The 27,973-nt window shown below is 44.6% G+C and overlaps 1 protein-coding gene across 2 annotated transcripts; it reads right to left on the bottom strand.

Moving 5' to 3' along the window:
• Positions 1-414: 414 nt before the first annotated feature.
• On the bottom strand, positions 415-27,973 carry LOC107315547 (store-operated calcium entry regulator STIMATE-like). 2 transcript variants are annotated; one of them, XM_015866051.2, is made up of 9 exons: positions 27,775-27,973; positions 19,464-19,512; positions 18,813-18,908; positions 17,199-17,320; positions 10,486-10,598; positions 9,367-9,450; positions 7,822-7,938; positions 1,626-1,739; positions 415-1,032 (listed from the first exon to the last, which is right to left on the bottom strand). In XM_015866051.2, exons 1-9 carry the CDS (start codon positions 27,881-27,883, stop codon positions 919-921), a joined length of 918 nt encoding a protein of 305 aa, XP_015721537.1. In that variant the 5' UTR covers positions 27,884-27,973; the 3' UTR covers positions 415-918. The 2 variants fall into 2 exon arrangements, with proteins under 2 accessions (XP_015721537.1, XP_015721616.1); XM_015866130.2 differs by lacking the exon at positions 1,626-1,739 and having other exon boundaries at positions 27,775-27,970.

Genomic DNA, 27,973 nt, shown 5'->3' with positions numbered 1-27,973 from the left:
CACAGCTGCAAGTGTAGCCAAGCATGTCCGCTTCACTCAGAGGCATGCAAGACTTATTTGCATCTAACACTTCTAAACTGCTTTGAAGTAGGAATGAACAGCAACCCAAAGGAAATTCACATCCTCTCAGCTTAGTTCTTAAAGGACTAAAGCCCTCGAAAGTCAGAACATCCAAACCCTTTATCTACATGCCTGATGAATGAGCAGTTTTTCCCTATGAAAACACAAGGGAGAGGAGAAGACCCCCCAAAAAACCAACCCCACAACTCCTGCCCAACACTTGAGACTTCTAAAGCCTGCAAGGCTCAGTCTACCTGCTCAAACCATGCTTTGGTTGGACTCTGAGTTTCAGTGCAACCATCTGCAAACACATTAAGCAACCTCACAAAACAAGGCATAAGAAAACAATTGAAATATGAAGCATTTTTAAGTCAAATATTTATTGCATTCCTTATAAAACAATAGAAAAAAAAAAGCTTCAGATCCACTGAGACGATCTTCCCAATTCAAGGCATTTAAATATATAATCACGAACCAGTTCTGTAGAGTATCTGTGCATATAAAAGTGTTACAGTTCAGACAGTATAGGATTTTTCTATAAAAAGAAGAGAACTTTTTGATTCCAGTCTCTAGCCCTGATAAAGTTACACCCAGCTGGCCAGCCAGAGGAAGTACACATCCTCACCTTAACCTCAATGTGCTGCAGTGTGCCCATAGTAAGGTTGTGTAGATAAAGCAGATACTGCTTAAATACAGGCTGCACAGACACCATCCCAAAGAGATAACTATAGAAGGAGAGGTCTACATGAGGCAGGTCTCCAAAGATCCCTAGGGATCAGCTGTATTCTGCATCCTTCCTCAGCCAGCTCAGGAATCACAGCACTGCTTCCTTCCTCTACCTCCCTTGTCTCAGTGCTATCAGATGACCACATGGTAGCTGGGCTGCTTCATCTTCTGGTTTGTTCCCTGGAGTCCTGAGATATCCTGGTCACTTTCAGACTGGTCGAAATCCATGTCTGGAGAGAGCAGCACCTGGAGAAGAGAACAGACAGATGCTCATGGAATCAGAGTCCTCAATCAGATGGCAGCTGGAATTTCCTTCTCTCATCTTAATATCACAGGCAATATCCCCTGGCAAGGGAATGCTGGAGGGAGTCAGGCACCCATAAAAGGATATTCTGCAAAGTCTAACACTCTTTGTCAGAGCAGAAAGGTCTTAAGGTCACCTGGACTACTCTAAAGACAGCCAGGACCACGTGAATCCAAACACAGATGCTCCAGTACCCCCAGCCCCTCTTTGGAGGGGAACAGGAAGTTGAAAGCTCTGCTCACCAGGGGACAAAACCTCACAGACATTCCCATTCAGGCCAGGCTTCAGCCTTGGGGGAGATGCACAGAAACTAGGCCACATTTTGCAAACATCTGTAACAAAGAGACATTTTCCCAGGCCCCCAGCTGCTTGTGATCTCCAAAGCTCAGCCAGGGAAGCAAGCAGAGCTCAGGGTTGTTTCAGCCACAGCAAGCAGGCTCAGAGATGCTGAGCTAGCCTGGCACCTTCTTATTTCTACCCAGCAGAGTCTGAACTGCCTGTTGCCTTCAGAACACCTATACACTCAGCTGCTAACCTCAGACTTGAAGCTATCAAGAGGCAGTTCTGAGCTAAGTGGCTGCCACCGGCCTGGAGCATTTGCTCGATGCAGACGGAACCATCCTGATAGGACATCCTTCAAGCATATCATCTGGAAGAGGAAAAAGGCTAGATTTTACTCAGGCTATGGCTGCACTGCCCCACAAAAGAGCTACAACCTAATGCCAGCCAGCAGGCTGGACAGACAAACTGTTTGCATGAGTAGTAGTCTATGATTCTATTCACAGCTTGACAGATTGTTTACTCAACCCCATCTGACTCCTTCAAAGCTCAGCTCTGAGCAAGTGCTGCCCCTATTGTCTTCAGCCTCACCAATAGCATGATCTAAGCACAGATGATGTGCAGTCAACCCAGCAGTAGCAAGGAGCCAAGGGTCAGCACTGGGCCCCCACATCAGTAGCATGGCCAAGTATTTGGCACTCAGGGTCTGACTATGCTGTGGATGGGCATGAGTTTAGTGGAACTGAGGGGTTTCAGTTTTATTTCTCTAGATGAGCGATGCCAGAAGTCCCTCCCCTCTCCTCCACTTACCCCACAGTACCCAGTCTGCATTATTAGTTCATGGCCAATAAGGGGGAAAAGAGCCAGTTAGCACTCTCCCCCATGCCAAACCAAAAACAAAAAGCAGCAGCTTCACTCAGTTAAGACTTCCCACTCAAGTCTCAGCCCCAAATGACCCCAAATTCATAGAACCACAAAGGTTGGAAAAGACAACTAAGATCATCTAGTCCAACCATCAACCCATCCCTACCGTGCCCATTAATAACATGTCCCTCATGGCCACATCTACCTTTTCCTTCAACACCTCCAGAGATGGTGACTCCACCACCTCAAATTGATGCCTCATCAATTTGTGATGCAGCTGGAACCAATGAACTGTGAAGCCTCACATCCATCCCACAAAACCCTCCCACCTCCAAGACAGCAGTTACAGGAGATCTCATAAGCTTGCAGCCCAATGGGCCCACTAACAGCTCAGCCAGACCTAGAGCACAGCATTCATTGGTGGAATAAAAAAACAACACAACCAGAGCAGGAGTACAGCCTTATTCACAGCCATCTCTAGACACAGTTGTGAATGAACATATCCCCAACTTGTTTGTTTATGACAGCACCACCAGGCCAGTCACCACAGCAACAAAGCAAATAAGCAGGAAAAACAAACTGCAATGAGTCAATGACTTCAAAGAAACCAAAGAACCACAGAACAAGACATTCTCCCCGCTTTCACATACTCCATCTGATTTTGTTATCCTCACAGCAGCACATCATATAGTCAGAGGACAGCAATAGGTCAGATTAAGATCTCGTTCTCCTCTATCCCCTTAAGTTAACCTACACAACCCCATTCTTTTTTTGTTCAAGACATCACAGGAAAGTTTCCGTCTCTTCCAAGTGAAGATTTCCTGTTTATCATATAAATATCATGATGCTCAGGGACCTGAAAAAATAGGTGATTAATTACACACAGCATTATCTAAAAAATAAATAAGTCACTGAACTCCAACAGGCTGCAACAGGTCATCTTTGGAGTCTAATGAACTGATTATTTAGGTGGCTTTCAAGCTGCAAAACTCAGACCTTCTCACAGCCAGCCATGGCTGACATAGAAGGCACTGAATGTTGTGAATCCAGACCCCTCTGGGCTGCTATCTCCCCATTCTGGAACTCATACAATACCTCTCAAGCCAACAGTCCTCTGGTAACCTTTCCACAGCTCCATGGTGAGCTTCACAGTGAGAAAGCACCTCACTGCTATGAGGGTCATGGTACAGGCCCTCATTTTTTTCCCCCCCAGATAGAATTGTTTGGGATGTTTCAGCACAGCTTGGTCAAGGCACTTCCTCTGCAGATGTTTCCAGGTCAGAATCACAACAAATCAGTGGTACAGCTGGAATTGGACCATAGCTTTCCAGTCTCAGGACAATGCGCTGCTGTTCCACTCAGCCCCCAAATACTTCACGCATTCCTCCTCACACTGGGAAGAATGAGTACAAAAAACAGAGCTCAAGGGCTGTTTCCATGCAAGACATGGAATTTTGTCTGAAACTCCACCAGTCACATGCAAAGACAGGAACCATCCTACCTTCCTCCCACGGCTGAGTTCATATGAGTTCCCACTCCTCAGCAGGGCTGACAGGTGGGACAGTCTCCTAACAGAGGCACCTCTATGTCCATCTTCATTTAACTTTCCCCTAATGAACATTTCACCTCGAGCCATTAAAAAAATCAGCTCAGCTAACCAATTAGCAAGTCAGAATTGTTCTTGGAGTGCTCTTCTAGTCTTAAAGTAAGCAGCAGAGGTTTCAGCATTCACCATCACCTTCAATTTAGCAAATCTGCTGAAGTTATAGTTCCTATGGAAGGGATTAGATTTGCTGCTGAACTCCATGAGTACCAAAGGCAGGTCCATGTAACATATTAGCTCTCTTCTCAGCCTTAAACTAACCTCCAGTTTCTGTGCAAGGACTCTGAGAAGTACCACTGCTATTAGACGAAATTTTGCTGTAATTTGCATCCAAAATGTAATCCTTCAAAGAGGAGAGAAAAGAAAAAGCAGAAGCTCGCTTACCCCCTGAGGAAAAAAACCCTAAAACAAGTCCAAAAAGATCAAATACAACATTATTAAAACTGACTTGTTTTCCTAAGTGGTGAAAACAAAGAAACCACTGATTAGATCTTAAGTTTATCAACAATTACAAGAACAAGGGAAAAGAAACACAGGTCAAGGGCAGGACACAAGCAAAGCCTAAATCAGGGCCAAGCAGATGAATGCACTTCCCTACCCTGCATAACATCAGATTCAGATGGGCACTCTGAAGTTTCCTGTCCATCCCACACAAAGGCAAAGATGAACTGATCATTTACTGAGGTAGGACACAAGTGTGACAGAGGGAGTATTTAAGGCTGACTTGGAAGCAAGAGTGAAATTCTTTTCCACAAAGACTGAGCTTGAGCCTGTCAGAGTTTCAGTATGAAAATAAAGTAATTCACAACTGCAGAGGTTGGAGAAGACCTCAAAGATTGAGTCTAACTCCCCTGTCAAAACAGGTTCCCTACAGTAGGTCACACAGGTAGGCACCCAGATGAATCTTGAGCATCCCCATAGAAGGAGACTCCACAACCTCCCTGGGCAGCCTGTTCCAGTGTTCCGTCACCTAAACTGTGAAGAACTTCTACCTGCTTGCATGGAACTTCCTACATTCAAATCTCAGGCCAATATCCCTTGTCCTACTCCAAAGCACCACAGCAGTTCCATTATAAACAAGAGCCCAGCAGCACATTGGTAGCTCACCAGAAGAGCTTTGAAACCCATGAGATGAGCAATTATTTGGTTTGCATTACAGCTGTGGAGTCAGCAAACAACATCACTGGTCTAGCTAAGTCTCCTCTTGCTTCTCATCTGAGCCACCAAGGACAGAACCAACATTTCATGGAATTATTACGGTTGGAAAAGACCACTAAGATCATCCAGTCCAACCACCAACCCATCCCCAACCATACCCACTAAATCACATCCCTCAGTGCCTTATTTACTCTTCTCTTGAGCACCTCCAGGGACAGCAACTCCTCCACCTCATTGAGCAGCCTGTTCCAATGCACTTCAGCTCTGGGATTAAGTTTTCCCTGATATCCAGCCTGATGTTATTGCTGCTATCCCTATAGTAAGTGCTGAGTACAGTACAGTTTTTATTAAACAGGTTAACTTCAGCCCACTCCTTTCCTTTCTCCCCCTTCTTTTCCAGAGAAACTGCAAGTTCAAGTGAAAATAATGATACTACTGGTGAGATAGGCAGAGGGTTGAAATTCAAGAAGGCAGCATGATGGGGAGCAGTTGGCGCCTGCTGCTAGACAGCACTGATGAACCCTGATAAACCACAGGACACATTAGCCCCAGCCAGCCCTACCCTGTACAGAGATGTTTCTCAGCTCCTTCTCTCCTCCAGGTAGACAGCAGGAAGGGAAGAATAACCTTTTCACATGGGGAAAGTTGAACCAAAACAAGCCCTGAAAACCCTCATTTTCTGATTTTTGATACTAAGTTCCAGCTGAACCAGCTGTAGCACTCAACCATCCAACATTGTATTCAATAGCATAAAATTAACAAGTGACAAAGCAGGAGCCTACTTCAAGGCCCAATGCCAAGAAGCAGAATTAGAACAAAAAGGTCACTCATATCTGACTCTTCTTTTTAATTAACCTTCTTCCCCTACCCAAATTATTTGTGCAGGGCTGGAGAAGAGGCACCGGAGCATATCTGAGCAGTCCCTACAGACAGTTCCAGGTACAAGCTTATCACCTTAATGGTGAAACTGTGGTAATGGATCAGACAGTTTCAAGGTGGACAGATGCCCTGCACATGAAAGGTTTCAGAAAAAGCTTTCTATGAGAAAAGGAACCAAATAACTGGAGGATATGAAAAGCCTTTGAGAGAAAGATTCAACCTGCAGGAGTCCATATCCACCATGTGAGACACCTTATCTAGGTCAAGCTATCAGAAGAGCCTTCCCAACTTGTGGAGATTAACTGGTGGCTTCTTAGGCTAACCAAAAACTGAGCTAGAGGCCATAAAATAGTTGTCCATTCCAGTGGAGCAAGGCAGGAGACAACTCCATTTTTATGGAGATCTGGTAACATCGGCACCATCTGTGTATCTACACCAGCCTCAAGCTTACGTTAACATCTGTGAGGTTAAGTGACCCAAGTTTAGGTTGCAAAAGAACTTGTAGCATCTGAGTTGCTCTCTAGTCAAAACAAGGGCAAGAAGGTAGCAAAACATTAGCTGAATTTAAACCTCAAGAACACTCCAGCACATCCAATCAGTCAAGCAATCTTCACCATCAGTTTTATATCTGGAGTGGAGCTAGGTTGGAGGCCTGCCCAGGAAGCATCATTGTTGAACAAATCAAGCAGCCAGGACCGTGCTTATAGCCAGAGTAAAGTTTGTGCCTAGAGTTAACCCACCTTTATGTCCTAGGTAGCAGTCAATATACATTAATAATATTCAATATACATCTATTAAGACATCCTGGTACTGCTCAGCTCCAGATCAATACAGATTTCTTCAGGATGCCCCAGAGCTCAAGAAACTCCCCAGGAATCATTGCTCACGTGTTCTCAGTAACTTAGCCAAGCCACAACTGTTTATCTGGGTGTTGGGCCAAGAAGAGTGATTCATTTGTCTCACCAGTTGCTCGCATCTGCCTGCCCTTCCTGCCAGAAGGGCAGATGCCGCTTCCTCCTGAACCTTTAAGCCATCCCTACTGAACACCGCTACCTATGCACTCATTGCAGTATTGATAGTAATTGGTCATCATGCTCATTAGTACAAGAACAGAGTCACTCTGTGAAATAGCTCTTGCTTTCTCAGTGCTATTTCTGTCCATCCTAAATTCCTCAGCTACACCAGGAGCCAGAAGTGATTTAACCTTAACTCTTGCCAGTGAGCTGCGGGATACAATCACAGCATCTCCTGATACCTGGAGTCAGGCTCTGAGCACTCAAACAAGGGCTGGAAGCCAGGGGAAGGAAGGGAATTCAACCCAGTGAATCAGGTTGTGGCTTCTTCAAAAATCTGATGAGAAACTCAGGCAGTACCTGCCTGGCAGTCCATGTATCATTAACTACGAGAACAAGGACTGCTGATACCAGAGCATTCCACTTCCACTCCAGTCTCCTTAACTTCAAGAGTCAGCCTCAGATGATGCAAAACACAGCTTTTTACAGCAACAAGACAGAATAATTCAAAATAATGATTAAAAAAATACACAACAGGATTCCCAGCTGGGCCTTGTCCTCCAAAAAAAGGAGGCTACTCATTGTAAACAAGGAAAGCAAATTCTGAGCCAAGATCAATTAATAATGGCAAAGTTGATAGTGCCAGGTCAGATGTGCCCACCAGCTTCAGCCTGACACTTGTGATCCCCCCCTCATGATGCTGTCATCCTAGAGTACAGTATTTTAGATCTACTTTACTACATCAAATCTTCCCAAGGAACCTCTGTTGACCTCAGCTTCAAACATGGATAGTTAGTTAAACTTCCCAAGGTCATCCTCATATTCATCAAACATCAGTCCACGTCTATATAACATGATGGTACACTGCATAGTAAAACAAAAGCCACACCCAAGTGCACAGTTTGGTCTCTGACTCAGAACATCTTTGGTCTTACCCGAGATTCCTCGCTCCTCCTAGCTTGTGGGGTTTCTGTGGATCCATTGATGTTCAGTGTATCTTTCTGCTTGTATTTCCTCATGATCAAGCTGTCCACAACCCAGAACATAATGGCCTTGGGGAGAAAGGAGTTTTATGAATAGACTGCAGAGACCAAAATATAAAGTCATGCAAGCCAAGCTACTACTTTCTTCTCTTTATGGATCCCCCAAACCTCCATCTTCCAGCAGCCTAATATTCAAACGAATCCTGTGTTAAGTGTACCTGTTGTGGTGGATGAGGCAAGTTGCCAAGGTCTCTTCCTCACAAATACTTAGGATTCCCTTTTCACTGGAGACCAAGTGAAAACAGGTCACAAGAAACCAATTTTCTGCCAGAATTAATCACTGAACCAACGCCATCCAATATTCATTCACTTGTTCTGCCTGCACCAGTCACTTTAAGAACCAGAGCTTGCTTTCTAAGCGTGCCATGAGGTGGTGTTGGGAAGAGAGGTTGGAATAGCACAGGCAGTTAAACTCATCCTTGCCAACACTTCATCTGTCATCACAAGTGTGACAAGTTCACTCCTTTTCCAGGGGAGATCTCAATGCTAAGACCTTTTTCTTACTTGCCATATTGGGGTAGTAATTGATCTGTCAGTAGAACATTGCATAGAATCAGGAAAACTAGAGAAAACAGTTTGGCAAAAGCTCGAAGTTTGAGAATATCAGTAGTTTGGGGCAATCTGAACTGATCTAGACAAATGGCTGATGTAGAATAGGTTACTTTATAGTATCTTTAACTTTGAACTACTGCTCCTCAGCCCCCATCACTACAACCACTGCAAGAGCTCACTCATTCCAGCAGGACTGATGTAACCTACAGCAACCATATTGCTACTCTAAATGAAACTCCAGCCTCTATTTCTGCTAAAAGCATGATGTTTTGGCCACTCTAGTAGCCTTAGTAAATATAAGCAAGAAAGTTTTTTTTTTTCCTCTTCAAGGTTCATGTACAAATAAGACATGCTCAAAATATTTGCAGCTCTGTGTTGTTTGTGGGGACTCTTTACTTGGCATAAACAACAAAGGATATAAGGTTTATTTTTTCCTTCCTCAGCTACAGTGCACTTTAAAAAAGCTCCCTTGATCAAGGACAGCTTTCTTGCAATGGATCATAGTAAGAGGACTTTTTTGCCCTGAAAGTCCACTGAATTACCTTGTCTTTTTCACCTCTCTTCTAATACACATTTCCTCTGCTAACTTTTACTTGCTATTGAAAACATTGATAGGCCATTCCTATAGGAACTTTAATAGGCTCTGGGGCACCTGCCACACAGCAGCCTGGACAAGGGAGTGGGAATTAGGAACAGTGCCCTTGGTAGAGGCAGTAGTTACAGATTCATATTTGTAGCAAGTATCTTTGCTTTCACACTTTTTTACCTTGTCCATCCACATTGATTACTCAAGGCTGCCCCTAAGCCATGCGCTGTACATCCTTCCCATTGGAAAGGATCAGTTTCCAGACCACCCCACTCTGTACTTGCAATGTCATCACTTACATTCACAATAAAAGGCACAACAAGCATGACCAGGACGAGCTCCACCTGGGGGTTTGGGATGTAACTCAGGAGGATCTGCTGAATCTGCCGAGAAAAGAAAAATCATTTATAAGCATCACTTAAATAGCTGTTTACTGCAAACAGGATGCATTCATAAGCCGACTATGTCCTGGCTAGTGCCCAGCATCCCTTGCTTCAGCCTAGCACTTAGAGCTGGTTTATGCTATTTATTTAGCCCAGCTGCCAAGCATTTCATTTTCAGCAATAAAATAAGTACAGATGATAGACTTTAACTACCTGTGACAACAGCTGGTAGGACTGTTCTTGGCTTCCAAAGCCTAGCTGCAAAATTAAGTCAACATATTTGCACAGCCACATGCTAGATCAACGTTCACAGCCAAGTCTGAGCACTGAAGGCTGCTACATTTGAAAGAGAAGCCCTAAACAGGAACAGATAAATGCTCCCAGACTGCTGCAAACAACAATACAATTAGGTCACAACAGCCAGTTGGGTACAAGGCACCAAGTGCAAATAGCACTCAATATTGGGATGCCCCCTTAATTCCTTAAATAGCTTTTATACCAGTGAATGACTCACAACACCTACCCTCTACCATATAAATTGCTACAACCCCCAAAAGAACATATGTTTCTTTAAGTAAAACAATCCCAACCAACTACTGTCCCCCTAGTTACCATAAAAACATGAGGAGGAGGGTGGGGCAATATTTTGGTAGGGATTAATTTGGAAAGATCTGGCAGTTTCAGTAGTTTAGGCACAAGACAAGTTGACTTGACAAGATAATGTGGAAATCCCCTGGCAGAACTGACGTAGCTCAGCCACCAGCCCAGCCCATTTTATCCTTCCAAGACTGGAAAACTGAAGAAAAACAATCATATCCCACTAGTTCTTGACAAGCAGGAGAACATATCAGGAGCCAAGTTGTTATGAAAATCATGTTTCCTCAGACTTAAGTAATAGCTAATTATCACAGAACTGTCAGCAAGTCAGAAGGATTAAAGACCTATGATGATGTGGACCATTAACAGGGTAAAAACGACAAGAAACAAACCACAATAGCTGTAGCTAGGAAAATGAAATACAGTTTAGGAGCCTACCTTTGTCCAACCAGGGATCTGCAGAACAAGGATAATCAGGGTCTTCTCCACAGCCAATATCCCCAGGTAGAGGCCACACTGGCCAAGCCAAGCAGCAGCTTGCGGAGGGTCACCTGGGAGAAGAGCACAGTACATAGACATAGGGCAAGACAGTCTTGCAGATAAGTTACCTCAGACTTGACATGTGTCCTATAATGCACACATTTACTTTATACATATAGGGAGAGAGGCAGCCCAGGCTCTGCCCACGCTTATCCAGCAGCCCTCATATACACAAGAATCACAGCTGAAAGAAACATTCCCAGTAACTTCAAGGAGATTGGCTAAAGAGATGGATCTTGGTTTGGGTGACATTCTCCTCCTCTTGGGGGGAGCCCTGAATGTACAGAGCCTTGGGGATGCATCTTTTCCTTCTCCTTCAGCCACCAGTAGGTATCGCAGGTATTCAGCCTACAGTACTGAACTGTTTTAAGCTGAATATATACAAGGATAAGGGGAAGAAACCCTGTTGACCCCATCTAAAAGGACAGATCACTGACACCCCTGTACAGTGAGTAAGCTTGCATGTATGGACTCTATGTAGAGGGCATGAGTTGACACTTGGACTAGAATCTTAACAGTCTTTTTCAACCTTAGTGATTCTAGGCTTCTAAGCTGCTGAGACTCCTGGGCTTGGAAATGACTCCCTACAAGCAAGCATTGCTTTGGGAACATTAGTAGCTTGGTTTGCCTCTCTTACCAGGGTACCAGAGACTTCATTTCTCTTCAGCTTTGCAAACCTAGAGTAGCCTGTAAAGAAAACGTTTCACCCCACCACCATCTTTTCCCCCCATTACTTTCTATGGAATAGTGAGGCTCACAAAAATCCTGGCCCATATGGACCAGAGTTTAAGGCTAATAATCTTTTTTGAATTAAAACCCACTCCAATCCCCAAATAAAGCACTGCACAACAGACCTTCTACACCTCCAAGTTGCTCCCCTGCCAAATCTTACCTGCCTACTTCCCAAAAGTTTCTGGTCACTGCTTTTAATGTGAGACAAAAGCTTTTAGTTCTAAACTGAATTAGGCTTTTGCTGATTGAGTGAACAAACGGTTACGTGACACTGTCTGAGCAAGAGACAGTGGCTCCATTCTGCTAGGTTTTACAGTGACTCGCTAAAAAAAATAATCAATGCTAATTAAATATGAATGCTCCCAATGAAGTACTCACAGAGTAATAATAAAAAAGCATATTTGTATTGCTAGCAGCGATAATGGCACTGTATCTTATTACACGTGCTTGCTTCAGCCATCTGTAAGTACCCTCCCAGCTGGTTATCATCTTCCCAGGTCATCATAATATCTTGGGTCTGCAAAACTGAGCTGCACTATCTGGCTTAGTAAAAAAACAGCACTTCCTCTTACCATCCAAATCTAAAGATAATCCCTGGCAGTGTTCGCTTCAGAGGAATTGGGCCAGAACCTGGAATTGCATTTGTGTGAGAAATCCACTCTGAGGGGTGAATGCTCAAGCTACTTTTGGATGGCAATAGACAGGGAGCTCTGCCCTGCTTTTCTCAGCACAGTGCTGCTGAAACACAGCAAGGGAAGCCCATGCAAGCAGTTTGCAAACATTTACCCAGATCCTCATGCATACCTTTGGTCACAGAAACCAGCAGCACAGACCAGGATTTACTAAGAGCTCCTATCTGACCAAGTCCAGCACTGGGAGAATCCGCTTACCAGGAAGTGCAAAAACAGGTCTGCATGCATGTTTGTCCTTCCTGTTATTTGTTAGCAATGTCCTGAAATATTTGCAATGCCACTGCTGAGAACAGAGGCATCCATTAAGTCCCTCCATGCCAGAGAGCTCCATGTGATCACCTTGCATTCCAGCTTTATAATTGCCCAAGCCACAACTGAAGAGGGGAGAGAAGGAAGCGGAAGGTGTGGTTTCAAGATGCTGAGAGCCAGACCAGCAGGAATTACATGGAGAAGGAGCTGGGAAGGTTACGTGCAAGTGCAACCAGCACTGAGGATTCTGGAAAGCACACATCTGCAGTCCCTGGCAGGCAGCAGCTGGATGGGTGGTCTGCACAGCACTGTTGACAGACTGCAGTTAAAGGCTGGGGTCAGAGAGGTTTTAATGTTCCTGGAGCACATACAGCCTCTCCTGATGAGTTCTGATACCTATTCTTCTTCAGCACTGGCTGAGCCTAGTGGCTTTCTGCCTGATATCCCCAGACCAACCAATCCTCTCATAAGCCCTTGGGTTGCCATCATCTATCAGAGCTCACACAGACAAAACAGGAAAACAAACATACCCCTGGGCTCCTTCCTGCAGCTGAACTCTTTGCCTTTTGCTCTGTGTCATCAGCTGTTGTGGTCAATCCCCCATGGAGAAACAGAGACTTACAGCACAGCTTTGCAAGTCAACTGTCCCGCATTGGTTGCTGTGACACCTGCAGCACACTTCTCCCCGATGTCTCAGCCCTCTCCAAAAGCATCATCAAGCTGGAGATACCTCCTAAATGCCTGCTGCCTCACACCCTTTTGGCAATAGGTCACTATCATTCATCATCACAAGCAGCCATAGATCTTACTTCTGCATACTGTGCACTTAACACCCCTAACCCTCCATCATTCAGATAGGTTTTGGCTAACAAGGCTGAGATGCAGACCGTAAGAGAAACAATTTGCTCCCTAACCCACCATGGGGCAGATTCACCCCTATCTTTAATGCTTCCTCACCTAAACCATTTCTCCATCACTTTCAGTCTTAAAGAAACCCCTCCTTTTCCTTACTACCCACCAGAACTTCACCTTGTCAGAGGTGCTTTCACCTCTGGAGCATTAAACACCCAGCTTCTCACTCTGATCATTCCTGCATCACCTAAAGCAGCAAGTGCAGATCTCCTCTGCACTAGGAGATTCTAATAGCCCAGACTAAACAGAAGTAGGATTTGCAAAGAGACCTGCAGACCTATGGGTCAGATGTAGCCATCTGCTCTATCACCTTCAGCAGCCCCAAGTTGCTACTGTCTTGGAACGTTGTTCTCAAGACTCCAAGCTTTGTTTTCAGAACAGGAATGCATCCCAAATCACAGAATTAAACAGTCTTTACTGCCATTACAGGAAGATCACAGGGTGTCTTTGTAGTTATTTTTCAGCATCCTGGTCTCCCAGTAACAGAAGGGTGCTCACTTAAATGCTGGCTTCCTATAGCCAGATGGCCAGAAGCATCATTAGATGCCACTTAATACCCTCAGTGAGCCAACAGGCACAAAATACCTCTGCAGATGTGCTAAAGAAAACCATGTTACATTCCCTTTGAGTGGTTCCCTTCAGCAAGGACAAATATTTGCCCTGCAGTTCCTAGTGGAAAGGATGCACACCGCATTTTGATCATTCTCCTCCAGCACCCTACCCCACCATCAACACCACCTCCTTGACACAGACATGGGATCCCCAGTGCCTGCAACGACCTTAGACATATCTCATGGGCTCCCACGCACAAGCAGAACACAACTGCTTGCAGAGCAAAAGCAGCACTGCCTGAAGTATTTGAGTTGTTACCATACAACAGGATTAGTTTTAATCCAAGCTGTGTAATGTACCAAGCTGTCACAGCCCACGTGTTAGTGCCAGACAGCTTTATTTGTGGTCTTCCAGGGACTACGCATGCACTGAGCAGGTGGGAAAATGTTTAACCATAGCCAGAGCAGAGAGTTCAGGAAGGCTGAGAAAAACTGAGTGTTTGAAAGCGCTTAAAAGTTGTATTGGGTTAAATGATGGGGACAGGGAATGTCAATAGGAGCTCAGTGAAGATTTGTCTGAGATGTAATTATCAATGCTACATACAGAACAAAGCAAGAAATATTGGTAAAGCATCTGAATCGCATGCTAAGGACAGAAGAGTCCCTTAGGTTAGAGCTATTTTCAGCAGTATTTCCTCAAGCATTAACAGCCAGCTCCCTTGGCTGCTTCGGTTCATGGGAATATTTATTATGGAAAGTTTGTACACCATCACAGCAGGGCCAAAAGCAGCCTACACAGGTCCTCAGTTAAACTCAGCAGCTGGCACAGAGCATGTTCTGCTATAACTAAGTTTGACCAGCGGAGTTCAACAGGCCACTAAACAGACTTCAGAGGCCTCCAAGCAATATGCCTTTCCATTTTCAGACAGCCAATGAACACAAAGCATCAAACAGAATAATCAGTGACCACAACCATGCTCCTACACAACCCTGCCTCCCTGAATAACTTTTCTTGCCACAATATCCACTCCTCACCATTTTGCGATGCTGCTCTTCAGTGATTGATTCACTCACTGCAAAAATACGTCTTAATATGAGTTGATAGAGTTTGTTTGCCTTAAAGTACTATTTTAGAAATACCGGAATATTTGAGTTGGTACACATGCAGAGCAGGGATGCTGCAGCCATCAAGAGGTTTCCCTCCATCAAGCTACTTATAGCCATGAGGACTGGAGAGAGGGTGAAGGTCTTGATGTTTGGAGGCAGGAGTTTATCAACCACCATTTCCAAAACCCACCCGAACTAACATGAAGAGTAAACCTTGCTAGTCTCCATTCTCAGGAACCAAGCATCTCCAGAAGAGACAGCAGCCTTTACTAACTTACCATTCAATGCTTAAAGAGCTGCTGGGCAAAGACTGAGGAACATAAAGGTATAGGAACTTTTGACTCTCCACTCGCTAAAAACAGGCCATTTCTGGCCTCAGCAGCCTCTGGCTAAGACTCAAGAGACTGATCTCAGAATGGGTGTCTCCCACTTTTTTTTTTTGAAATATGAGAATAATCTATTTTAAACAGTCAGTTCTGGACAGCTGGTTGCCTGAGAGTACAGTATAGGTTCTGTCTGCATCACAGATCTGGTGTTTCTATGCTATTCTGCCCACCTTCCTCTGCAGGACAGAAGGAGAAACTTTTGCTCCTCAGGATAACTGAGGAAAACAACGCAAGTCTGGTAAAGCAATTAGTCCAGAAACTGAAATTAAAGCTTGTATCAAACTGTGGAGAGTTTCCCAGCATCTTCAAAGCCAGTCTGGAAGTTACTTAACAGCAGAGATGATGTTCTGCTTCCTTACCTCTGCAGCAGGATTGCATTGGATGTGCCATTTGACTCCCATTTAACTTTTCCATCACAGTTATTCCAGCCAAAGACCTGCACCAAGAATGGTGCTGGGTGGATGAGATTTAATCAGCAGTTCAAAAACTAAATTCAAACAGCAGCAGAAACATTTTCTGTTAACAAAAACCAAGATTTCCTTGGAAGAGCAAGTTGTTTCTGTGGTCTAAGCCAACCTTTGAGGAGGGGAACTTCAGCTTAAGTTCATTACTACTCTGCAAGGCTAAAGCTGTCAATACGCATTAATGTTTCCTTGCTTCTGTTCAGCTGCAGACGTGGCATGTGTAGCAGTGCTCTGGGATGACTGCAGTTGGGCTTTGAGTACTCACTGCTCATAAAGGGAAAATGCACCAGTTCCTGAACCAGGAATATTTATTCCTCTGCTGTCCCATTTGAATGGCTTTAATACATAGCAGCCTTTAAAACTACTCTCAGATTTAGCCACAAGCCACCTCACAAACCCAACCATCTCCTCCACCTTGTGCTGAAATCTACTTAGGTGGGTGTAGCACTCTCCCTTTTATGCACCAAAGAAGTCTCAGCTAAAGCTCAGGATTTGGTGTGGTCTCTACACTAATCCCACTTCAGTCCAAGTTTCACCAGCTTCTAAGAACACAAAAGAATGAGACAACCTTTAGAACAGACTTACTGATATAAAGACTTAAAGTTATTAGCGTGAACAGTGTGTACTTCCTAAATAAAAAGACTAATGCAAAATAGCTGAAGGGGTTAACTTCTCTCGTCTCTGCAGAGAAGCGATGCTCTCCTCCTTCTGAAGAGAAGTGCTACCCTCTAGCGGGGCTGTTGGAGAAAGGCTTCTTTTGGAACAATTTTCCTTCCTCAACACAGGAACCAAAGCAGAGGCTGACAAGCTTACATGTGCTTCTAGGTGTTTTTTAACTGGAAAAAAATGGTTTTAAAAGTAATTTGGGGGAAAACATGTTATTTGATAACCCAGTTTCGATGCTCTGCTGATGCCTACCATAGCTCACGACAACTGCAAGAACTGCACATTTCAAGAAGAGGCTGGAGAAAAAACCAATAAAACCCCCACAAAAGAGCCCTAAAGAAAACCACCATGAATCCAAACACCATAATTTGTTATATGCATGTCGTTGAAGGATCGTCTACCTCAGGACACGTTCAACCTTTTATCACCAACCTTCCATGCTCAAGCATGACTAACACAACAGCAGTTACCGCAACTTAATGATGTCCCAAAACATAACGTAGTGAACACTCAGGGGAGATTCAGGTTGGATAATAGGAAAAATTTCTTCTCAGAAGGAGAAGTGAGGCATTGGAACAGGTTGCCTGGGGAGGCTGTGGAATCACCATCCTGGGAGGTGTTTAAGAGAAGGGTAGACATGGCACTGAGGGGCATGGGTTAGCGTGTATGGTAGGGATGGGTTGATGATCAGACTAGATAATCTTAATGTTCCCCCCATGCCCCAAACTTAAAGCTTATTGTTGACAGATAATAGAAGCAGCCTGTACACATTTTCCCCCTTAACCAGCCATCTTCTCCTACTGACAGAAGAGAGGAAACAAGCCACCTTTGTGCAGAGCTGTAGGTACATACCATATTCTCCAAAGACCAGATACGTGTACTTCTGGCGCTGCACAGCCCAGGAGACCACCTTCACACCAAGCCAAATCAGCAGCATCCCCAGCGTGGCATCAAGGATGAAATTAATAAGGTAGCTAGGAACAGAGGAAAAGGACACTTTGTAAGGCTTCAAAATACACATTCAAGTTGTAAGTGGTCAAGTCTATAGGACACAAACTTCACTCTACATCTTCAATATGGAAATTGTAGTTTTTGATAGATTCCCAAATCCCTACTTAGTGGTCCAAGCTTTCCTTCCTTGCCATGTTACTGAATTTACCAATAGCTTTACTAGCTTAAGTGTCTGATCAGCAGTGGAAAGAGACACCACTTGTTTTCTTTGCAGCTTTCACAGAATGACCCAGGTTGGAAGGGACCTCAAGGATCATGAAGCTCCAACCCCCCTGCCTGGCAGGGCCACCAAATTTCCATGTTTACTAGATCAGGTTGCCCAGGGCCCCATTCAACCTGGCCTTGAACACCTCCAGGGATGGGGCATCCACAGCAGCCCAGGGCAGCCTGTTCCAGGACTTCACCACAAAGGAGGTTTATGCCTGACTAGAAAGTGCATGAGAGATGGGAGACACAAAGGAGCCTTCTGTAGACTGCAAGGTTCCATCTCTAATCCAGGGCTTGGTATTTTAATGAACTTCACAGAAAAGAAAAGGTCTCTCATACAATTTTTGGCCAGTTTTGTATTATTGGAATTTTGTTCCGCAGCAATAGGTCAGATAATTCTACAGTATGAAATCACCACCGAGCACAGAGATCCAGAAACAAATGCTTCCTTTTCTAGAGCTTGATATTCCTTCTGGATAAAGATACTAAAACAAAAAAACACAACAACCTGCTTTTGATATCCACTTTAAAAAAAGGCATTCGGATTTCCCATTTCTAAAGGCTCAGACTGGCTTCTTAGAGTTCCCAGATCACTTCCAATAAAACAGGGGACTCTGGTAGTTTGTACTGGGCAAGATGCACAGTGTAGGAGTGTCAGAGCCCAAGGACAGGGTTTCAGAGATCGGCTGCCCAGTTCAAGACTGAAGGCAGGCAGACGAGGAAAATGCCAAGTGCACATAAGGAGAGGGCTGTCTTCGAACATCCTCAGTTTAAAAAGCAGTCATAAATCATTCTAGAGGTTATATTTAGTCCCATCCAAACTTGTGGCTGTTTAAAGAAACACTGAAGTGCAGCATTCTAATATAAACAAAGGAGATACGCCAGGAAGCTTTAAGTAGCGTTTTGGAGCTCAAAGGGGATACACAAATCAACTTTACCTAGTTCTGAAATGACTTGCAGCTGCAAACTGTCTGGTCTGGAGCAGATACATTTCTGTTTAACTCCAAATCTAATTTATATAGCCCCAAAATGGGACAACACGAATGCACATGGTAGATAAAACTGAAGTTCCAAGAAAAAACATCCTTACGCTGGATAAGGGCCTTCAGCCACACTGAGCAAAGCAAACTTTTCTAGTACCCATCACAAGAAATAACCACATATGGTGGAAACCAAACATTTTCTTGCTGGTTTCCTCCTGCTTTTTAAAAGATGTGGGATGCGAATGGAAGCACCTTTGGTACTTACAGAGAACAAGGGTCCATCTCAGTGAGATCAGACAGGAAAATATTGGCAAAGTGAATGAAGAGGGCACCAATTGCTTGCTTGGAGGTATCATAAAACCTGGAAAGAAAAAAGAAACAAGATCTGTTCCCTGAAGCATCAGCAGAAGTCAGCCAAGCAAAGGCTGGGCATAGACATGTTCTCCTTTGAGAGGAATTTCTGACACCTAAGAAGGGAATTCCATTAATTTCCAAATTACTTTAGAGGAAGAACCAAAGTCAAGGGACAGAGGTTTCTCTTCACTAATATTGGCAAGCCAGCCTGGCCTTACATGCAATCCACAGGATCATCCAACCCATCAGATGTAGTTATCTACTTAATTGAATTTAAGCCCAAAATCTGACCTGGTCTGAAAGACAGCCCATGTGCAGCTGTGTCAGCAGATCATCAGTCACTTAGAGTGAAAACAAGCTTCCTTGGAGGAGCAAAGGAGATCTAGAAATACTATTTCTAGAGAGTACCAGCTACTTTAGGAAATGTGTTTTGGGAAGTAGCAGCAGAGGATTCTATTTAAAGACTAAATAACAGCAGAATAGTCACAGAGTCATGAAGATTGTTAGTAGAAGAAATACTGGAGGTACATGGGCTTTTTAACATCCAAACTTCAAACCTTACCATATCCTCCAGGGACGCCTCTCTTCTTTTGGTTCCCTAAATCTTTTTACTGCAAAGAAAATTAGAGAGATCACATTAACCAGCAGAGCTGAACAGATGAGCATTTCCATACCTCATCAAGTGGCCAGAGGGACATTGGGGAGGGTTCATCCCTATCTGCCTTAATAATTCTTTCAGGCAAATCAGAATTATGATGGTGATATTCGAACCATGTATCCCAGCAGTCCATCAAGCTTTTGGATTCCTGATGCACAATAAAGCCATCTCCTCCTTTCAGCTCATGGGACCAGAAGTCAGTAAGCACCCCTACCATAAAGGTGCCAGGGTCAAACTGCAAACAGGTAAGGTTTCAAGCTCATGCCAACAACCTGGAGACACTATTAAAAGACTGATTTATTACACAACGTTTAGGATGTTCACTGGCTGTGTCTGGGATGTGGTTTCAGTACCACCAACCATGAGACTTGAAGAGATATATGAATACTTTAAATGAAGTCCCTTTGCATATAGATTAGTTCACTCTTTGCTCAGGACTCAGGTCCTCCATTCTAGGACTGCAGTGCTGCCAATCCCAGTTACCGCCTGCAGGTAATTACTGCCTGCAGATAACACTAAGTTTGTTTTTCACTTTTAAACTCTGTTCTGCTCACTGTGCTCAAAACTGCAATCTCAAACTGCCTCAAAACCCCACATAAATGGGGAACTGACCTGTCACAATCAGTTCCTGAAACTGGTGGCCAGCATGAACAGGGATCAGAGTTAAAAATACTGAGCTGTGACTTTTTTGGGGAGGCAAAAGAGAAACTAATTCAGTGCATCTGCTCCTGATACTTCATCCTAGGATATTAGCACAGCAGCTGCATGGTGATGCCATCTAGCGGAACCTGGAGCTACAGAACACACAAGCACGAATCAATGTGTAACCTCCTTAGACAAGTTATCTCAAGGGTATGTATTAGAAACACGAATCATTAAGCCCCTCATCACCTCCCAGATTTGCCCAGTACTGAGCAGGTCACTGTGATGAGCGTTTTAAGAGTCTGCTGAAGCCCAAGCAGATCACCAGCTATCTACTTTATCATCACCAAGTCTTTGCTTTTGAAGCTCTGTAGCTTACTCTGTGACTCCACAGGCCACCAAACTGACCACCAGCCCAACCACAAGAGCATCAAGGATGATTTTTACTGTTGTCCTAACAAGAAGCAACATATGTGTACCCACAGCCACTCACTCAGGCTAGAAATACAGTAATCCAGTGTGATAAGATGACAAGAGGTAAGAAGTTAATGGTGTGGTGCCTTGTTGAACATGGCTTGTCATGCCTCATTAGATTTAAGAGAGTTATCTGAGACTGTGTAATTATCAGAGACAGTAAAACTGTTGTATTAAAGATAAAAGCCAGTATTATAGAGAAATAATTAACTGCTTAATAGGGCATTTACATTGCAGAGCTGCATCACTCTGTCTCTGAATTAAGCCAGAAAGACAGCCAAGATCACTGGAGCTTCAACAGGCAGCAGAATAGTTCAGTGGCCATGACCCAGAGGTTAAGGGTGATTTCAAATCCATGTAAAAATGTCTCCAGGTCTCTGAAACCTCAAGAAGCTGATGAAACTTCTCTCCTCCAAGTCTTCCTGCAGGGGATCCGAGCCAAGGCATACACAGATGACTGGGTGGATGCCCAAGCTCAGCTGGCTTGGGAAACAGCTCAAGTCTCTTCTTGCTCTTCCCAAAGGAAAGCCCTACTCACTGAAGCTGCTCAGCTTTCCATCAGCTATAGGCATGGGTTTGCAACCATGGCTCTGGCAAGTCTCGATATTGGACTGTTCTATTCTAGGACAAGTTGTGCTTGATCATATAAGGAAAAGCAAACAAAAATTGTGATCTGAGTTCTAGCACCTGTAACCAATTAAGATTGTTTAGTGCAGGAGGCTCTGCTGGACCAGGTTCTGAGCATTCTGAAATTGCTCAGATTCAGATGTCCCCGTTCTCTGTAGGGGAGCTGGATGAGGTGGGTGACTTTTTAATGTCCCTTTCAACTCAAATGATTCTATGACTCCAGGTGCACAACACAGAAGGGAGAGGATCCTCAACCAACTGAAGACAATACTAAACAAAGAACTCCCCACACTCACTGCTAGACATCCACATAACAGAGCTAAAGGGAGGAAGATGAAGACTGCTTGTCCAGGTTCTTCCTGTGTGACTTGCTCCTTCACTGACAGGTATTTCAACCACGTCCCTAATGATGCCTTATATGTTTCAATTGAATGGTAAAGTGAGAGGATGCCAACTTTGAAATAGCTCACTGGAGAAACATTTCCTTCAGAAAGGCTTCAAAGACGGTCCTCTAGAACAAGAAGCCTCACAAAGCCCTAACTCTGAAGATGCTCCAAGGAACTCAGCCACACCACAGCAGAGTTTAATCCATATGGTCTAAAATATCCCAGGAAAAGGTAAGACAAGAACATCCACATCTATCCCATTAAAGAGATCAAGGCACTGAGGTAACAGCCTGAATTGGTGCCCTTAGAAGTTAAGGCTTCACTCCTGCTTGGCTTTAGTTACAGCAGACAAAAAGCCCTGAAGTTCAGCAAAAGAGAAGGAAGACGAACAGCAACTTGAGAGAAAAGCCTTTTGTCTATGGCTTTGTCTGCCCTAGATATGTATAGTTCCTTGAAGTTATGGGACTGAAGCAGTACTGCCCTACAGCCAACTTTTGTAGTAATTAATTTCCCAATTATAATTAAGACTTGCATAGCTCTAGATTCTCTTCCATCATTCCTCACATCTTGCCCATGCAGTGGAGCAATCCCTTACGCAGCATCTTCTCAACACCCGCACTGATCAGGCACTGAATTCAGACATCCACCTATATTACCCCTCATAGGAATAAACCCCCTGGTTTAGACAGAATTAGCTAGAGTAGCAGCAAAACAGATCAGCAAAACAGACTCCTAAGTAAAATACCTATAAAACCAGTGGGGAAGCTTATTCCCCTAGTAGAAATCCCCTACCAGGAAACTTATTTTCACAGCAGCATCGCACCACCTCATTCCTGGTCTTACTGAAAAGAATTCAGAGCTACTGTCCTATGGAGGAAATGCTTTTCCTCTGCCATCCTCTGCTTTATTTATATAGGCAGTAGGGTCTCCAGTAACACATTTCAACCTATTTTGCAGGACACACCCTTTCTCAGGCTTTTTCCAAACTCCAGACAGGAAGAAGCCAACATACAGAGACCAAAGCAGTGGAGGCTGCACTATTTTTAGCATGAGGTCATAGCTACCCAGACTGGAGACACAATGGGAGGAAGCAGCAATCACTGCTCACAGCCAGCATGCAGCAAGATAGAAAAGCTGAGAATACATGCCCACCACCTCAACATGGAGCAGTGCTCAGCAACCGATCTGCCATTGGTTTGAGAAGGGGGATGCAACAAACCTGCATGATACACACTTGGTTCTTCCTTCCCAAACACTCTTGTACCAAGACTTCAAAAAAATAATTTATATATCTTTAACGAAACTGACTAAATACTCTGTACACAACAAAGGGCAAATATGCTCTGGGTTATCCCAGAGTATGCAAGACATGAGGGAACTGGGAAATAAAAACATCTCTACAGCATCTTCTAGAGGAAAGAAAGCTCCTGGCACAGAGCGCTCTGAATTGCAAGAGAAACTTGCATCAGTAGCAGGTTCAGTCCAAGTAAAGGACTTGTGTAAAACCTCCAAATCCTGCAGTGTCACGTCCTGGAGCTTCTAGATCAGCAATGATAAACCTTACAGAAAGGAATAATTCTGCTATTTCCAAAACAAAAGGACTTGGGTATCTCTCCTCCCCAGGATCCTTCCCATTCCTCACCCAAATCCAGCTACCCACAAGCCCACTGAAGGACAAGCTTTGAAACTCAGAGCAACAGCATCATCCATCGCCCACTCTGCCCAGCTGGAACATCCTACTAGCAGGGAACATGAACTGCCCAGGTAAAGGTCATGCAGTACTCAATTTCAAGTTCCACTTCATGCAATTAGTGCAGTACCCATGTCTTATCTCTACACGGATTTTTATGGCTGCCATCAGAGCATGGGTACCCACGGGAGAGGCAACAGAGGTTCTACACACAAAGCATCTCCAGATTGCAGGTCAGTGCCTTGAAATATACGCTTTAAACAAGGGGATGCTTTATATCCTAAGACCAATACATGACATAAGCAAGAGAGCACCTTACAAATGAAGTTACGCAATTAAGATTCCTGCCCCAAACCTGACGTTTGTCAGTTCTTTCACAAATGCCAAAGAATAAACCAACCATAAATTTAACAGACTCCTCCCTACAGGTTTACTTCCTCCACCCCTGGAAATGGCAAAATTTCCCATAAACCTTCTTGCACAAGAGCTAAGAATCACCCATAATATCAATCATCCACCAGATCCAGCAGAACCCATCCAACAAAGCATAAGGTGCTTCACAGCCCACATAACTTTAGGCAGCTCAAGCTTTGCCTGGTTGCTTCTCAGCCTACCCAATTTGTTCCTTCAGCAAGCAGGAGCCTCCTCAACTTTTTATTTATCCCAGTCATCATTTAGCACAGTTGGCACCACTTGGTTTAACAGCTCAGAATGTGACTTCCAAGAGGAGGTCAACATAATCAACAGCTCAAATTCAAAAGCCCTGTAGAAAGCTGTGCTTTGCTTAATGAAGCGCATTAAATGCCACATGGTCCTTCCAGCTTACAAAGCACAACACTGAGTTTTCAAGCTCAGCCAGTTTTCACATGTATTAAAGCAGAAGAAAAAAAAATAGTCATGGGAGTCCTGCCATATGTAGCTTCTTGATTAACCTACAAACCTACATGCAGACCTGGACTACCAGAGTTCACAGCCCTGTGCTTCTCACCTCTTTCAGGCTGTAAATCATTGTGGTTTTATTTCCATCCCCTCCCCCCCCAACACACATATACACAAGAGGGGGTGGTCAAGTCCCCATTTCATTATAACAAATCAAATCAAACACAGTCACGGTTTCATGTTAAAGGCAGCAAAGTCAGTAGAGCCTGTCCCAGGCATAGCAGTGCAGTGCTCTGCACAAGCCCAGTGATCTATCATTTAGTTTTCTTTCCTGACATACTTCAACCCACTTTTTCCAAGACATATTCAGTGTAAAAGCTGGAGTACCACATAGGAAACATGTAAGATAATTCTGAAGCAAAGAAAGAGTGCAGCAATCCAAAACACATACAACAGCAAAGAGTTTTGCAATAGGGTAGAACTGGTCTGAGTTAAGCGCTATTCCTTCCATCCATCCCTCAGGATAAGGAAACTCAAACCCTTCCACATAGAGGATGGTGAGCCACTGGCTGCTGAGAGAAGCTGTGGTTACACCATGCCTGGAGGTGACCATGGCCAGGTTGGATTAGGCCCTGCAAAACCCAATCTGGTGGGTGACAACCCTGCCCAAGGCAGAGGGTTGGAACTAAATGATCATTGGGGTCACTTCCAACCCAAGCCATTCTATGATTTTACCATAATTTCACTCCATTCCATTGCTGAATTATCCACACCACAACCTCCCCAGGTAAACGTTCTTGCCCAGGAAGCTACATTGCCAACCACAGCTGCAAGGTCCTGATGCCTCTTTCCTCAAGTCATCCTAATTATCTTAGCCAGGGTCCTTCCAGCAGAAGTACTTCCAAAACCACAGTAGGCAGCTGGGAAGGATTACAACTGATTCACATTTGATTACTAAATCAGAGCAAGCCTTGGACAACACTGCAAAGGTGACTGACTACAACCTTAAAGACAGGATAGAGTAGTTTAGTGTATCTGTAAGCTCCAAGGAACATTCCCTAACTGCTGTAATAGTGGAGATCCTAACCTAGACTGGCTTGAGTTGGAAGAGAGCTTAAAGACCACCAAGTTCCAACCCCTAACAGATCAGGCTGCCCAGGATCCCATCCAACCTGGCCTTGAGCCCTTCAAAGGATGAAGCACCCACAGCTTCTCTGGGTAACCCACACTGGTGGGTGACCACTTTCCAAATGAAGAATTTCTTCCTAACATCTAGCCAGAGTTCCTCCTCTTTCTATTTAAAGCCATTCCCTGTTGTCCTATCACTACCAAACCATGCAAGAAGTTGCTCCCCCTCCTGTTCATAAGTTCCCTTCAAGTAATACAAGGCCACAGCAACATTTCCCTATAGCTTTCTCTTCCCCAAGCTAAACCACATTCAGCTGGGCATCATTTACCTGTGAATCCCACTTACAGCACATGGAGGACCCATTCCAAACATGGAGCAAAACAGTGGGGAGCAATCACTCCCCTCATCCTACAGTGAAACACTATTTCCTCCTCATGAACCTTTGATCTAAAGGACTTTCTAATACCCTTTGCAACAGGCAAAACTGGCCTCAAGGGACACAGTGGGTTGTTCTGATCAAACTTTATACTCCACATGACAGAGCCACACTGAATCACTAAGGTTGGAGAAGACCACTAAGGCCATCTATTCCAACCATCCACCCATCCCCACCATGCACATTAAACACATCCCTCAGTGCCACAGCAAATGGGCCGAATGGGGCGCTCATAAAAGAAGTCTTGAAGCATGTTATATCCTAACAAAGTCTTTGGTAAGCCAATTACAGCTACAGTAGGCTGAGGCTGCACACAAACAGCCTTAATAGAAAACCTGAGAGCATGCAAAGGGGGAATAGATAAGGGATAACTGATGGGAATTTGGGGCATGGGTCTACCACCTAGATCTATGATCTACCATCAGGAGTCTAGGGCCAGAAACCTATTCACATCTAGGGACTCAGCTTCAGTCACTGAGCAGGTTCACAAGGTCTCAAGAACAGCTTTTAGATTTTTTCCTAATTAACCAAGAGGATGCTCACATCCAAGGATATGAAGGGCAGCAGCCCAGAACAGAAAGCTGAAGGGAAGCTGGACTTGATGGTCCTTATGGGTCCCTTCGAACTCAGGAAGTTCTGTGTGTCTATATTAGCTCTTGCACCAGAGGAGAACAACATTCATAACATCTGCTAGCAAATCATCAAGTCCATGCTTTTATTTGTGGGAGTATTTCGATAAATTAATACCCTTTATTTCATGAGGTATCCCCTGTGATTTATAGGCCAGTTAACACATAACCTCCCCCACTACAGGAGACAGAAGAAAACGAAACACAAGAGAAGCAACAAAGTAGGCTGTTCTCGATGTTAATGTTCAGTGAAATACAGGCCGTGAAGTGTTGCAATGCAATTACTCCCACTGGAAAAAGCTATCAGCTGTCACAGGAGGAACTTGTTGCAGCTTTCACAAGCTGACTGGAGTTAAACAACAGAGTCCAGACAACACAGAGATTTAAGACCTGTGGCTTTTCAACCTGATTGGAAGCTTTAGTTACTGTCACTGCAGGTTCTTAAAACAAGGAGAACAGATTGAGGCTTTTGTTTCATCACTTAACCCCAAGGAGAAGCACCCACAGTGCTCCAAGCACAGCACAGCTGGGGCACAACACCAATGATTTCTTCAAGCCTTCCAACATCAGCACCCTCAGCTCTTCTCACTGCTTTCTCTTATTACCATCCCTCCCCAGCAAACAGCACTCGAGCCAAAAAACTTCACATTTCAAGGGAAAGTTAAGCAAAACAACATCACAATGCGATTAGGGGAGCTATTATTCCAGCCTAGCAGCGCCCCTACCTGATGCCCATCCTATTTTTTGTCACATTCTTCCTGTTTCCACCGTCGGCTTCCACCCTTCATTAAAATTTTCTAAGCCACTGAGCTCGCACATCAGAGCCGCGACTCCGCGGTGCCTCATTACCATCAGATAAAGGCTCAGAACAACAGTTTTACGAGAGAGCATCTGGCGCTCTAACTGCCGGCTGCGACCTGCTGCCATCCCTTCTCCAACCCCTACAGGTCTGGAGGATAAACTTCAGATATTAAAAGCGACACGAAGCTCCGAGAAGTGCCGGCGAAAGGGCTGCGATACCCGACTAAAAGGGTTATAGTCATAGCATCGCAGAATAGTTGCTGCGATACCCGACTAAAAGGCTTATAGTCATAGCATCGCAGAATAGTTTGGGTTGTAAGGGGCTTTAAGAAACATCCGCTTCTAACCCCTTAGATGTAGCCTAAAGTTAAGTTGCCAGAACCCCCCTCCAGCCTCGCCTTGAGCACCTCCAGGTCGGAGCATCCTCAACTCCAGGCAGCCCACACCGGTGCCTTGCCACCCTCCGAGTAAAGAGCTTCCCCCAGCACCAAACAACACCCCCGGAGCTACCGCGGTACTCACACATCAACGTGCAGAAGGCGCATAGTGCCAGGAATGCCTGCAGCAACACACCGAAACGACCCAGCAGCGCTCCGCTACCGCAGCCTTGAGTCGAACGGGACTCAGCCATGACCGGACGGAGCGGAGGGAAGCGAGGAATGGAAAGCAACGCAGCAACCCCGCTGCCTACAAAGCCGGCTCCGCTCCCCCGCCCCTCTGC

This window comes from Coturnix japonica, chromosome 1 (assembly GCF_001577835.2).
Source record: "Coturnix japonica isolate 7356 chromosome 1, Coturnix japonica 2.1, whole genome shotgun sequence".
NCBI classification, from domain to species: Eukaryota; Metazoa; Chordata; class Aves; order Galliformes; family Phasianidae; genus Coturnix; species Coturnix japonica.
The sequence above is the reverse complement of the archived record's forward strand: the minus strand, read 5'-3'. Positions and strand labels throughout refer to the sequence as shown.

Excerpts from the sequence above, each read along its gene's own strand:
- LOC107315547 (XM_015866051.2), bottom strand. The coding sequence starts at position 27,883 with ATGGCTGAGTCCCGTTCGACTCAAGGCTGCGGTAGCGGAGCGCTGCTG. Across the intron at positions 18,909-19,463 it reads AGGCGTCCCTGGAGGATATG|GTTTTATGATACCTCCAAGC; the intron begins GTAAGGTTTGAA and ends TTTTCTTTCCAG. Across the intron at positions 9,451-10,485 it reads AGATCCCTGGTTGGACAAAG|ATTCAGCAGATCCTCCTGAG; the intron begins GTAGGCTCCTAA and ends TTTTCTCGGCAG.